Source organism: Euwallacea fornicatus, chromosome 2, assembly GCF_040115645.1.
Source record: "Euwallacea fornicatus isolate EFF26 chromosome 2, ASM4011564v1, whole genome shotgun sequence".
NCBI classification, from domain to species: domain Eukaryota; kingdom Metazoa; phylum Arthropoda; class Insecta; order Coleoptera; family Curculionidae; genus Euwallacea; species Euwallacea fornicatus.
Genome location: NC_089542.1, coordinates 477,492 through 489,002, shown reverse-complemented (window position 1 = coordinate 489,002; position 11,511 = coordinate 477,492). Strand labels below are relative to the sequence as shown.

The 11,511-nt window shown below is 34.8% G+C and overlaps 4 protein-coding genes across 6 annotated transcripts; all 4 read left to right on the top strand.

The window, feature by feature from the left end:
- The first annotated feature begins 791 nt into the window (after positions 1-791).
- roh (reduction of Rh1) lies at positions 792-2,401 on the top strand. The gene is made up of 3 exons (XM_066295736.1): positions 792-949; positions 1,702-1,886; positions 2,205-2,401. Exons 2-3 carry the CDS (start codon positions 1,715-1,717, stop codon positions 2,270-2,272), a joined length of 240 nt encoding a protein of 79 aa, XP_066151833.1. The 5' UTR covers positions 792-949; positions 1,702-1,714; the 3' UTR covers positions 2,273-2,401.
- Positions 2,402-2,754: 353 nt separating this feature from the next.
- pug (pug C-1-tetrahydrofolate synthase, cytoplasmic) lies at positions 2,755-9,543 on the top strand. Of its 3 annotated transcripts, none has more exons than XM_066295517.1 (15): positions 2,755-2,788; positions 4,189-4,252; positions 4,473-4,671; positions 4,723-4,859; positions 4,915-5,149; positions 5,242-5,353; positions 5,486-5,708; positions 6,258-6,431; positions 6,806-6,942; positions 7,013-7,345; positions 7,620-8,048; positions 8,113-8,365; positions 8,633-8,918; positions 9,005-9,157; positions 9,382-9,543. In XM_066295517.1, exons 1-15 carry the CDS (start codon positions 2,770-2,772, stop codon positions 9,469-9,471), a joined length of 2,844 nt encoding a protein of 947 aa, XP_066151614.1. In that variant the 5' UTR covers positions 2,755-2,769; the 3' UTR covers positions 9,472-9,543. The 3 variants fall into 3 exon arrangements, with proteins under 3 accessions (XP_066151614.1, XP_066151604.1, XP_066151621.1); XM_066295507.1 differs by lacking the exon at positions 2,755-2,788 and adding an exon at positions 3,108-3,442; XM_066295524.1 differs by lacking the exon at positions 2,755-2,788 and adding an exon at positions 3,424-3,442 and having other exon boundaries at positions 4,143-4,252.
- A 208-nt stretch (positions 9,544-9,751) lies between these two features.
- LOC136346517 (ubiquinol-cytochrome c reductase complex assembly factor 2) lies at positions 9,752-10,292 on the top strand. The gene is made up of 2 exons (XM_066295722.1): positions 9,752-9,952; positions 10,013-10,292. Exons 1-2 carry the CDS (start codon positions 9,870-9,872, stop codon positions 10,290-10,292), a joined length of 363 nt encoding a protein of 120 aa, XP_066151819.1. The 5' UTR covers positions 9,752-9,869.
- Positions 10,293-10,296: 4 nt separating this feature from the next.
- LOC136346489 (probable methyltransferase-like protein 15 homolog) lies at positions 10,297-11,359 on the top strand. The gene has a single exon (XM_066295681.1). It carries the CDS (start codon positions 10,297-10,299, stop codon positions 11,329-11,331), a length of 1,035 nt encoding a protein of 344 aa, XP_066151778.1. The 3' UTR covers positions 11,332-11,359.
- The last annotated feature ends 152 nt before the right edge of the window (positions 11,360-11,511 follow it).

Sequence of the window (11,511 nt, the reverse complement as noted above, 5' to 3'; positions counted from 1 at the left end):
ACACCATGCTCCATGATATTCCCGCGAATAGACACCGGCCGTAGGGTAGGCAACCTTGCATATCTGCATGGCGTTGCCCCAAAATTTGATAATAACGCCTTATTAAGTTTCGTTGATTAGTGCTGTACTTTTATTCCATCGATGGTATAAATTGTCCACTGGATGAGGTTTATATCGAAATAAATTTCTCGGAAAAATAATTTTTATAGGTAGCCACGAAATAGCGCTCTAAACTCGTTTCAGCGAACGCTCAGAGACTTGCTAGTTTCTAGAGTTCCCAGCAAGTTTCTTTCAGATGAAGTCGCCAATTCATTCACCTATTGGCTGCATGATAGTAATTTTCCAAATTCTTGCGCAAATATGGAGATAAAAGTGTTAGTGGTTAATCGCAAATTCCATCATCAAATTACTTATTAAAACGTAAAATTATTAATATAATGGATACCTATGTCTCCAGTTAGGAAACGTAACTACACAATTATTTTTAAACTAGATAAATAATGATTAATGCATCTCAATGACGTCAGCTCTGCCGTTTAGGTTTATCAAAGATAAAGAGGCACTCGTCTATCATTGATTGCTGTCATGTCAAAAAAAACCGTGTTTAGCGACGTTGCCAGACTTACAAGAGAACGATTTAAACTAGGAAACATTTTAGTTGACTAAGAAATTTCCTACTTTTCACTTCGTAATTTAAATCTTCGCATAAGTAAAAAGACATTAGATATATTCAATCATAATTTATGCTGCATCGCACTATTATTGAAACATCCTAACGTTAACATAAATATACATACACATAATGTTAATATAAGCAATTAGTTTATTTAGAACTACATCGAATTCAAATTGCTACTCTGGTTTTGGCACCACTGCATCGTTGGAATTGTGTAATAAGGAGGTTACAAGAGTAACATTCCAATTTTGTTAAAAAAAAAACTAAAGAAAGGTAAGCCGTGTTAAGCATTAAAACGTTTCTATACATGTTTTAATATCTATTCAATCTAGTCTACACTTATGTCTTCAAATGGCTGTCTTGGAATCTATTTCATTTTGTATCGAATACTTGGTTACATAAAGGTTCATGATCTCAGTTTATAGAGTATCTAAGTTCTAGGATTTAAATACACGTTTCATATTGAGTCACATTACCGTGTGTTACGCCCATATATCTATAACTCAGCTAAATGCAATTTAAAATATTCACCTTGCACTCACACTGAAATGATTTGGTGAGATTCATTACCGAGGAGGAAAATTACATGACAACTAAACTAAGGGTATATGTATATGTAAGATATTTATTTTTGGCTTTTTTGCAATTAATAAAAGCATGTGAGAGTTTGAGAATTCTGAAGTAACTTGGTTTTACAAAGTAACTTCTTGGTAACCCCAGGAATTTCCCCCTTTTTCTTTGATCTTTGTAGTTTTTGGTGAGAATTAGCTTTTTATCTTCTCATTAACTTCTGATATCCCTATAAATGGTAAGAAAACATTAAAGTCCTTGGCTATCTTAATTTTAAATTTTAAAAAGACATATTGAAGAATTATTTAAAACATATTATTCACAAAAAACCTTTAGATAAATTTCTAAAAATCTTGGAGTTACATTAAAAAAATGTTTTTACATAAAAACAATAGATAAATCAAAATTTAAGAGTTAGACTTATATGCATGTAATGAAAATGTTTTTTCTTTCAGACTAAAATTCAAAATGTCAGACGCCCCAACTCGTCCAGCAAGGCCCATGAAATTTCCCTACACCTTGAGTGCGAAAATCGCTCAATTCCCATACAAGTTTTACTTTAACAATAATTGGGTTGTTAAATACTACTGCTTGGCCTTAGTATTGACCATTCCAGTCTTCAAGTCGATCAGCAAATTATGTAAGAACCCTTAAATGAAGATTTATTACATCTTACTGATATTTTCCGCGTTTCCGTGAAATGAACTGTTATCATGAGGTATTGAAATCTACTCTGAATTTAACAAGGAGAATTGTCTTTTAAACATGAATTTTTATTCCGATTTACAGTAAGCTCAATTATGCCATGAAAACGGCAATTTTAAGACGCGAGATCGATCACTCTAGTGAAGGATTATTCCGGTATTTAAAGGAGATCCAATTTTAATATTTGAATAGAACAATTTAATAACCCTAAATATAAAACTTTTAATATTATGTATTTAATATATTTTTTCAGCTAATTCACCCGAAAACGTAGCTAAATGGGCAGAAATTCGTCGTAAGGAAGCCTCTGAGCACCATTAAACATCATTTAATGTAGACTCCATGGTTATACAGCAATTAGAACATCTATTAATTTACTTTTGTGGATAATTTATATACACTTTCGTTGATGTAATTTAAATTAAATGGATTAATAATTTTTTTCTTTTATTTATCCTTTTTATTTCATCTCAAACCTTTTGAGTTAGCATTTTATTCAAGTGTATCTAAATACTCTTTTTTTTAATACTTTCACATTTCTGACCTTGCTCATTCACATATACATAAGTTGTTTTGGTTTCATTTACAACGTTACTGTTAAACTGATGGGTTGTTTGCTCTAAATCTTTATTGTTTATCTGAATGAAAATAAAAAGTAGTTGGAAAATATAAATGTTGATAGTTGTTAATTATTCATAAAGTACTGTTTGTGTTTTTTCTTATTAAAATTAAAAAAGGTATTTTACAGTAAGTTGACGAAGACTACTCCTATCAAATTACCGATTATGTCTAGATTTCAAAATCCGATAATTAGAAAAATGGTGATAGTATCCCAAGGTAAGTAAAATAAGTCAATATATGGACAGAATAATTACGCTTTTAATTCTTTTATTTTTATTATTTTGTCAAAACACCGGGCATAATAATTAACGGTTTCCAATTAAATTTTAAAGCTCTACAAGTATCGCATACTTGCAGCGTCAGAAGTTATTTTACCAGTAATAACTCTCCCTATTTTTTTGACATTGAGGTATGTCACTATCGTAAAATTTAAATTTATCAAATTAAATCATGGCGCGAATTATAAATTTAGTAATTATTTTTTTAATTAATGAAATTTATTGTTTCTTTAAAACTTGTAACATAAACTCATATTTATTTAAATTACAAAACACATAAAACAATGTTCTGTTGCTTCTTTTAACTGCCTAACGAAGATAATGAAAAATTCTCATGTTTTTAACCTCAAAAAACCATCAACTTCAGCCACTCTTTCTTTAAAAAGGATTCTTTTAGACTTACTCGTGTGTTTTAATATTTTTGTACAATAATTATATTAACATTCCAACATGTTGAGCAATATTGGGGAATACTTTTATACAGTTATACCCCAGTTTTCAAATGGTCTTTATGATGAGAACTCAGTTGAGAAAATTCAAACCATGAGTAGTAACGAAACCCCAAATAAACTGGCAGAGCAAAAGACACACAGTAAGTACTGCTATTCAGCATAATAATGTGGCCTTCTTTGAATAGGTATAATAAAGTATCTCTATATTCTTTATTTAAGAATCTGTTATCAACTAGTATAGTGGCGAATGTTCTTGGCTCACTTGTCAGGATAATTTAGAGACACTGTTTCAGTTTTAATCTGGCACCTATTATAGTACCTTGTGCACAGTGTCTTTTTGCTTAGTTCAAAATCTAATAATGTGAACAGACACCAGATCTCTAAACTGTAACATTTACAATCAAAATTATGCTCATAATCAACAGTGTTTCCTAACTATTTAAGTCACATATCTTCTACAATTTTCATAACAACCAAATGACCTGTGACCCTCAACAGGGTACACAGATTTCTCAGTTTCAAAATTGAAATATTATATTATTTACATCTATTTATAATCTTTCTTAACAATTAAAAAACTTACGGGGTGTAGCAACCTTAAAAACTTTCATCATTTCACAGTCCTCACTGTATCTACCACTTTCTAAGTTTTGACAAAAACATCTCATTTAATTAGTAAATTTATTTCTTATTTTTTCAAATTTTCTACAATAAATTCCTTGTTTTATTATCATCGCTCTTTCGTCCAGCATTTTCACTCTGTATTTTACAATATTTGACACTTAAAAACAGTCTTGTTGCGAAATAGAAACTTATTGAAATAAATATGATATATTATAGAATATTCTTCAAGAGCATTACTGCAATTCCAAACTAATCTGCTTAGGTGCCGCTTCCAACATGAGTGTAATAACCAGAGGGCAAGCCCTTTCAGGAACAGAACTTTCCAGGTAGGCACTAAACATGCTGAGGTTCATTAGATTAAAATACAAGCAATTTTATCCAATCATTTGCACTGAAACTTTTCATAATTTCTGTGGCATTTACCTTCTTGGAAATCTTGACTGAATTGAGATTTTTAAGCATCAAGTCCCAATTGTATACCTTTACCATAAAATCTACCTGAAGTAGAACTCAAGATTTTGATAACTTTAACTTGTCAAATTATAGGGAAATTAAAAATCAACTGAAGAAGTCTGTGGATGAGCTTAAGCAAACCTTCCCACAATACCAACCAAAATTGGCCATTGTTCAGGTAGGGGGTAGAGAAGATTCAAATGTCTACATTCGAATGAAAATACAAGCTGCTGCTGCAGTTGGAGCAATTGCTGAACACATTAAGCTACCAAAGGACACGACACAAGAAGAAGTAAGTTCCAATAAATTTAATTAAACTGCCAAAGACTTCTAGAGTTTTTAGTTGCTGAAAAAACTAAATGGTCTCAATAATGACCCAAACGTCCATGGAATCATAGTGCAAATGCCCCTGGATTCTGTGAACGAAATCGACTCACATTTGATCACAGATTCAGTGGCGCCATCTAAAGATGTTGATGGGTGCGTGGAAATGAATTAGGGTTTAACAAAAAAATATATTTTTTTTTGGCGTTAGGTTGCACACAATTAATGAAGGAAGGCTAGCTATAGGGGACTTAAAAGGTTTTCTGCCCTGCACCCCAGTAGGTGTCCTAGAATTGATTAAAAAATCTGGAGTCGAAATAGCGGGTGCCGACGTTGTAGTATTGGGAAGGAGCAAAATTGTAGGCACCCCCGCTGCTGAACTACTCAAATGGCATCATGCCACCGTCACAGTGTGCCACTCAAAGACAAAAAATTTGAAGCAGAAGGTATTTTATGAAAATTAAGTTGGTAACTTTTGTTTAAGCAAAGGGAAAATCTCATTAAAATATCTTCTAAATAGTTGTTCATTTTTTTTCAGTGCCAACAAGCTGATATTTTAGTGGTGGCAATTGGAAGAGCAGAATTTGTTAAAAAAGATTGGGTGAAACCGGGAGCTGTAGTGATCGATTGCGGAATAAATAGTATTGCGGGTGAGTTATAGTGACAAAAGAGCGGTTGCTTTATTTATTCATTTATCACTAAAATAGTAGGTGTATTAATTCCCATCTCACTATTGCTAACCATCTTATTTATTATACTAATTAAGGGATGTCGAATTACAGATCCAACAAAACAATCCGGCCAAAGACTGGTTGGTGATGTCGCATACGAGGAGGTGAAAGAGGTAGCTTCGCATATAACCCCGGTGCCAGGGGGTGTGGGACCTATGACCGTCGCCATGCTGATTAGAAACACCCTATCAAGTGCCGAAACGGCAGTAAAGAACGTGACAGGGCTGTGGAAATTGAAATCGCTACCGTTGAATCTCAGAACACCTGTGCCCAGGTATGTTGCAGAACTCAATGTAATTGTATTGGAAAATTATATCGTGGAGTATGTTTAAGTGAGCGTCAAATCGGTAATTACGGCCACATGAAACAATGTTATTGTTAATTTTATATTTTTATCAATGTTACATCATTTCATAGTTCCATCGTGAATGATATTTTCTCCAAGTCATATTAAATTAACAATTTGAGGCTGTTTTAGAACATGCTGTGCTTAAATTCTTCAAGCACAATTCAGGGCTTTTAAAATAACAGCCTGCATATCAATGATTAGGCATCATTAACTCTTTATTGTTCAATAAAATAGCTTATTATATTTAAAAATGAAATATTACATTACGAAGTCATCAATCATTACAGGTTAACCTTTTCCGACCTCATTTTATTTATTATGTTCAATCCAGAGTCATGTGAAAGATTAAATATTGTTTTCCTTCTTTATTTATAGCGCTTTATATCATCATATATTGCTCTCATTTTATTTCCATAGAAGTAACATCTGAATTTACGTTGAATAGGATATTACAGATACTACGTTATTTTCTAGCGATATAGAAATTGCCCGATCGCAAATTCCGAAAGACATCACAGTTTTGGCCGGCGAAGTAGGTCTACTGTCCCATGAAGTGTCGCAATATGGCTCCAAAAAGGCCAAAATATCCTTGTCCGTCCTCGATCGTCTTAAGGACAACTCCAACGGAAAATATGTCGTTGTTACAGCGTAAGGAAATTGTAATGTTTTCCTCAATGGTAATGTCTTTCGTATAAAAATGCATTTTACTGGAATCCTGTTAATCAGTGTCAGAATTCAGGTTTAAGGGTAGTTCTGAACGGCTTTACCGGAAGTGTACTTTACTATTGAGAGCATTAATTGCAACGATTGTTCACAAGTTAATACATATTTTTTAATGCAAATCATAATAATTTGTCAATAGCACCTCTAAGAACAATGCTATTCTAATTGTCAATGTGGCTATCATTTCTTGTGATTATCGTGGGTTGACATTTTCTCCCACGTATGGTTTTTGAGGTCTTTGTAGAATGCATTTTTATCGGACATTCAATATACCAAACTGATTTTTATCCGTCATTCAGGGTCACACCTACGCCCTTTGGAGAAGGAAAAAGTACAACAATGTTAGGTTTAGTGCAAGCGCTTTCTACCAAATTGAAGAAAAACGCGTTCTCCACAATGAGGCAACCGTCCCAAGGTCCCACTTTCGGAATAAAGGGTTCGTTTAATACACCGTTTTCATTAATCTTTTACTTATAAAACTTTTGCAATTCTGGTTTGTCGACTAGGTGGCGCAGCCGGCGGTGGTTACTCGCAAGTAATCCCCATGGAGGACATGAACCTCCATTTGACCGGAGACATTCACGCCATCACTGCTGCCAATAATTTGTTAGCTGCACAGTTGGACACTCGAATATTTCACGAGGCCACACAATCGGACCAAGCTTTATATGATCGTTTAGTTCCTAAAATAAAAGGATTACGGAAGTTCTCCAATATTCAGTTAAGACGATTGCAGAAGTTGGGTATCCAGAAAACTGATCCTGAAAGTTTAACCGCTGATGAGAAGAAGAGATTTGCCAGACTCGATATTGACCCTAACCATGTGATATGGACAAGAGGTATTATATTATAATTTTGTGATATTGAATGCCGATTTATCCCAAATAGATAGGAGAAAAATATATACAAAGTCATGACAATGCGAAATGCATGCGCAAAATTTAATATTTTTTCAATAGAGTTTAGGACAGGAAATAATATTTCACTACCTTTATTTAGTAAATACATAATTACTTCTGATCATCTGCAATGTGTGTCCGAATTTGTTCGCTCTCCCTTCGTATTCAGCCAAATCGACTCTATATGAAACTTACTAACCATTTAACCTTTCAGTCCTGGATATTAACGACCGCTACCTGCGTGAGGTCACCGTCGGTGAGTCCCCAACTGAAAAGGGGCTCACCCGAAAAACAGGCTTCGCGATTAGCGTTGCCAGCGAAATCATGGCGGTTTTAGCTCTGGCCAACGATATGACAGATTTTAAGGAAAGACTGTCTCGTATGGTGGTGGCCTTTGACAGGAAAGGCGACCCGGTGACAGCAGATGATCTAGGCATGACGGGGGCCATGTTAGTGCTACTTAAAGATGCAATCGAGCCGACCTTAATGCAAACATTGGAGGGATCGCCGGTCTTGGTACACGCAGGGCCGTTTGCCAACATCGCCCATGGGTCTAATTCCATAATCGCCGACAAGATCGCCTTAAAATTGGTAGGTTCCGATGGCATCGTAGTCACGGAGGCCGGATTCGCTTCGGATATTGGTAAGTATGCTTACGGCACTAATCATTGGAAATTGAGCTCTGTTATTACTAATTCACTGTTAAGGCATGGAAAAATTCTTTAACATAAAATGTCGCACTTCCGGGGACGTGCCGAATGCTGTTGTTCTTGTATTAACTGTGCGAGCGTTAAAGATGCACGGAGGCGGCCCCGCGGTCACTCCAGGAGCGCCGCTAGCGCCAGAGTACGTTCAAGAAAACTTGGCTCTTCTCAAAGCCGGCTTGCCCAACGCTATTAAGCATATCAATAACGCTATTAAATTCGGCATTCCTGTCGTTGTTGCCATTAACCATCACACGTAAGTATTTTGCCACCTCATATATGGCACAAAGCACTTTACTGGGAATACAAGTAAAGGAGGCGGCTAACCATATTTTGGAAACGATTAATTTCTTAAGGTTTAGATCTGAAATTACAGAGTCAATCTACAACTGTAGGTTTAATCAGTATTAATTTATATAATTTTTCCCATAATATTGTGATTAAGGGTTCTCGACATTCGGCCAGCTTCCTCTCTTATTTGTACATCCGTACATATTTTTATCTGTTAACGTTTTCTTCACAGAAATGATACCGACGCAGAAATTAAATTACTAATAGACTCATTGCGCGATGCGGGAGCTTTCGATGTAGTCCTATCCAAGCACTGGGCTTTGGGGAGCGGAGGGGCCGAAAATCTAGCCAAGGCTGTTGTCAAAGCTACAGAGCAACGCTCCAAATTCGAGTTCCTCTATGATTTGAGCTTGCCGCTCAAAACTAAGATCGAAATTATTGCCAAAGATATGTACGGCGCCGGACACGTTAAATATTCCGAATTAGCCGATGAGAAGCTGAAGAAGTATGAGGAACAAGTAAGTAATAGAACTCTATATTTGTGTAAAAATCCTCAATATAAATTTATGAGATTTTTTCCATGGCTTTCAAATGTATTTTATAGGGTTTCGGTAAATTACCAATTTGCATGGCCAAGACTCAGTTATCTCTCACTGGTAATCCTGCTATTAAAGGAGCGCCCACTGGATTTACTCTGGACGTAAAAGATGTGAGTGCAGCCGTGGGAGCCGGATTCATAATTCCTTTGACTGGAGAGGTAAGAAAATGATTTAGGACTAAACTACTACTGTTCTGTTAACTTTAACAAGCTAGTTTCTATAGAAAATAAGAATGTGGACAATACTTAGTGTCCATTTCAACTTTTATCAATATTATTGTCATCTGAAAGATAATAGCACATTAGTATGTTTCTTTAATAAGGGTTTGTTAGAGTAAATCTGCGAATTTACACTAAAGTATTTTAATTTCCGACATTTTCAGATTACGAAGATCCCAGGGCTGCCCACAAGACCTGCAATCTATGATATTGATTTTAACATTGAAACAGGAGAGATTGAAGGGCTGTTTTAAGTTTAGTTAATGTAGACACAGATTCAAGTTACAACATATATAATAAATGAGTATTATATAATTTTGTATCAACTTCAGTGTTTTATTTTTCACTGCCTCTTATATTGATATTAATATTTTCGGGGTTTAATTAAAATCAACTTTATAAACTTAAAATTTGTCTTTTTTTTTAGAGAAGACTCATGACTAACTTTTACACAGGAGACCATTTCCTTCTAGTCCACCAGTGCTCGTAACACCCAGCGGCCATATTGTTTTAGTGTGGACGTTGACCCAGCACACACATAACCTCAAAATTCCAAATTTACGACTATAATATACTTTTATTTATGAGATTTATTATTATTAATTTTTCTATAAATTTAAAATGACAAATAAATTTTATTGAATATTAAGTTATGGCTTATGCTGCGGCTTCGTATAAAAGAATTTTGAAAATTCTGGAGAAGTGGCCTATTGACCAAAATAAAGCTGGTGGAAGGTGAGTAACATTAGTAAAACATATAAATCTAATAAATCTATCCCGTTTGCGATGTTCTAGAGACTACTGTGAATTTCTGACTAAATACGTGACTCAAGCCTATAAAGAAAATACATTTGAAACCAACTGTAAGTACTGGGACCAACAGTATCTTGCCCTTCAAAAACTTGTGAATAACACAAATAAAGAGAAATATAAACGGGTCCTATCATCATCTGCAACCACTTTAACCGCCGAACAGTGTAATCAAGTTCTGTCTAATGAGTTCTTAGAGGAATTGAAACAAGAAGAAAAGAAGTCATTCTTTAGGAGACTCGTCTCTATCCGCCCTAGCAAATAGTAACATGATTCTTCATAGGTTTGCAAGAAAATTTTGTACAACTGCCACAGCGGCCCATGTTCCTGTTATGGCTTCTGAGGTGTTACACTATATTAGTCCAAAAGAAAATGAAGTTATACTTGACATGACTTTTGGTAGTGGAGGTCATTCTAGACAAATATTAAAATCAGAGCCTTCTGTGAAAATTCTGGCAGTTGATAGGGACCCTTTGGCACTTTCTTATGCCACAGAGTTAGCAGAAGAATTTCCAAATCGAGTAACTCCATTCCTAGGAAAATTTTCTGACTTGCCTCAACTGCTATCACAGTCTAATCATGGCAGGAACTCCATTGATAGCATTCTTTTTGACTATGGTTGCTCATCTATGCAGTTTGACTTGGCTCAAAGAGGATTCTCAATTTTTAAAAATGGTCCTCTTGATATGAGAATGGATGGAAATAGAGACCCAAACATCCCTACTGCTGCTGAGGTACTTTCAAATGCCACAGAAGAAGATTTGTACAAGATTATTAAGTATTATGGGGAAGAAAAACAGGCTCGCAAGATTGCTAGAGCTATAATGGACTCCCGGTATATGTTTAAGAGGTTGACAACTACTGAGGAATTGGCTGATTTAGTGGAATGTGTAATTAGTGAAGTTTCAGACAAAGTACTTAATAAAAAGCATGCAGCTACCAAGACTTTTCAAGCTCTTCGCATCTTTGTCAACAATGAACTTAATGAGATAAACTATGGGCTTTTATTGGCAGCCCATTATCTGAAAATAGGAGGCAGATTGGTAACAATAACTTTTCATTCTCTAGAGGACAAAATCGTCAAACGGCACTTGCAAGGGAATATGGTTGAAAATTTTGTTAATCCTTTGCCTTTAAAGTTTATCAGCCATAATTTCAATTTAGATAAAGTTGATATGGTTAAAGTAATGAGTAGTAATTGGAAAATGTTGCACAAACATGTAATAGTGCCTTCTGTTGATGAAGTTGAAAGTAACAGTCGATGTAGATCTGCTAAGTTGAGGGCAGCTGTAAAAATTAAGTAGTCATGTAATATATCTAGTTGATCCAGTTTGTTAGTGTACTTCTTTTATTTATATACTTATCCTCAAATAAAAAAAAAATGAACAATTATGCAAAAGTTCAGATGCATGTGCATGGAAGGTGCCAGCTGTCTAAACTAAAATTAATTTTTTTGTTAAATATACCGCAAAAACTTGATAAGA

Coding starts and splice junctions, on each gene's coding strand:
- roh (XM_066295736.1), top strand. CDS start 1,715: ATGTCAGACGCCCCAACTCGTCCAGCAAGGCCCATGAAATTTCCCTAC. Junction 1,887..2,204: donor CAAGTCGATCAGCAAATTAT/GTAAGAACCCTT, acceptor ATATTTTTTCAG/CTAATTCACCCGAAAACGTA.
- pug (XM_066295507.1), top strand. CDS start 3,301: ATGTTGAGCAATATTGGGGAATACTTTTATACAGTTATACCCCAGTTT. Junction 5,709..6,257: donor CTCAGAACACCTGTGCCCAG/GTATGTTGCAGA, acceptor GTTATTTTCTAG/CGATATAGAAATTGCCCGAT. Junction 8,919..9,004: donor TGAAGAAGTATGAGGAACAA/GTAAGTAATAGA, acceptor TGTATTTTATAG/GGTTTCGGTAAATTACCAAT.
- LOC136346517 (XM_066295722.1), top strand. CDS start 9,870: ATGGCTTATGCTGCGGCTTCGTATAAAAGAATTTTGAAAATTCTGGAG. Junction 9,953..10,012: donor CAAAATAAAGCTGGTGGAAG/GTGAGTAACATT, acceptor GCGATGTTCTAG/AGACTACTGTGAATTTCTGA.
- LOC136346489 (XM_066295681.1), top strand. CDS start 10,297: ATGATTCTTCATAGGTTTGCAAGAAAATTTTGTACAACTGCCACAGCG.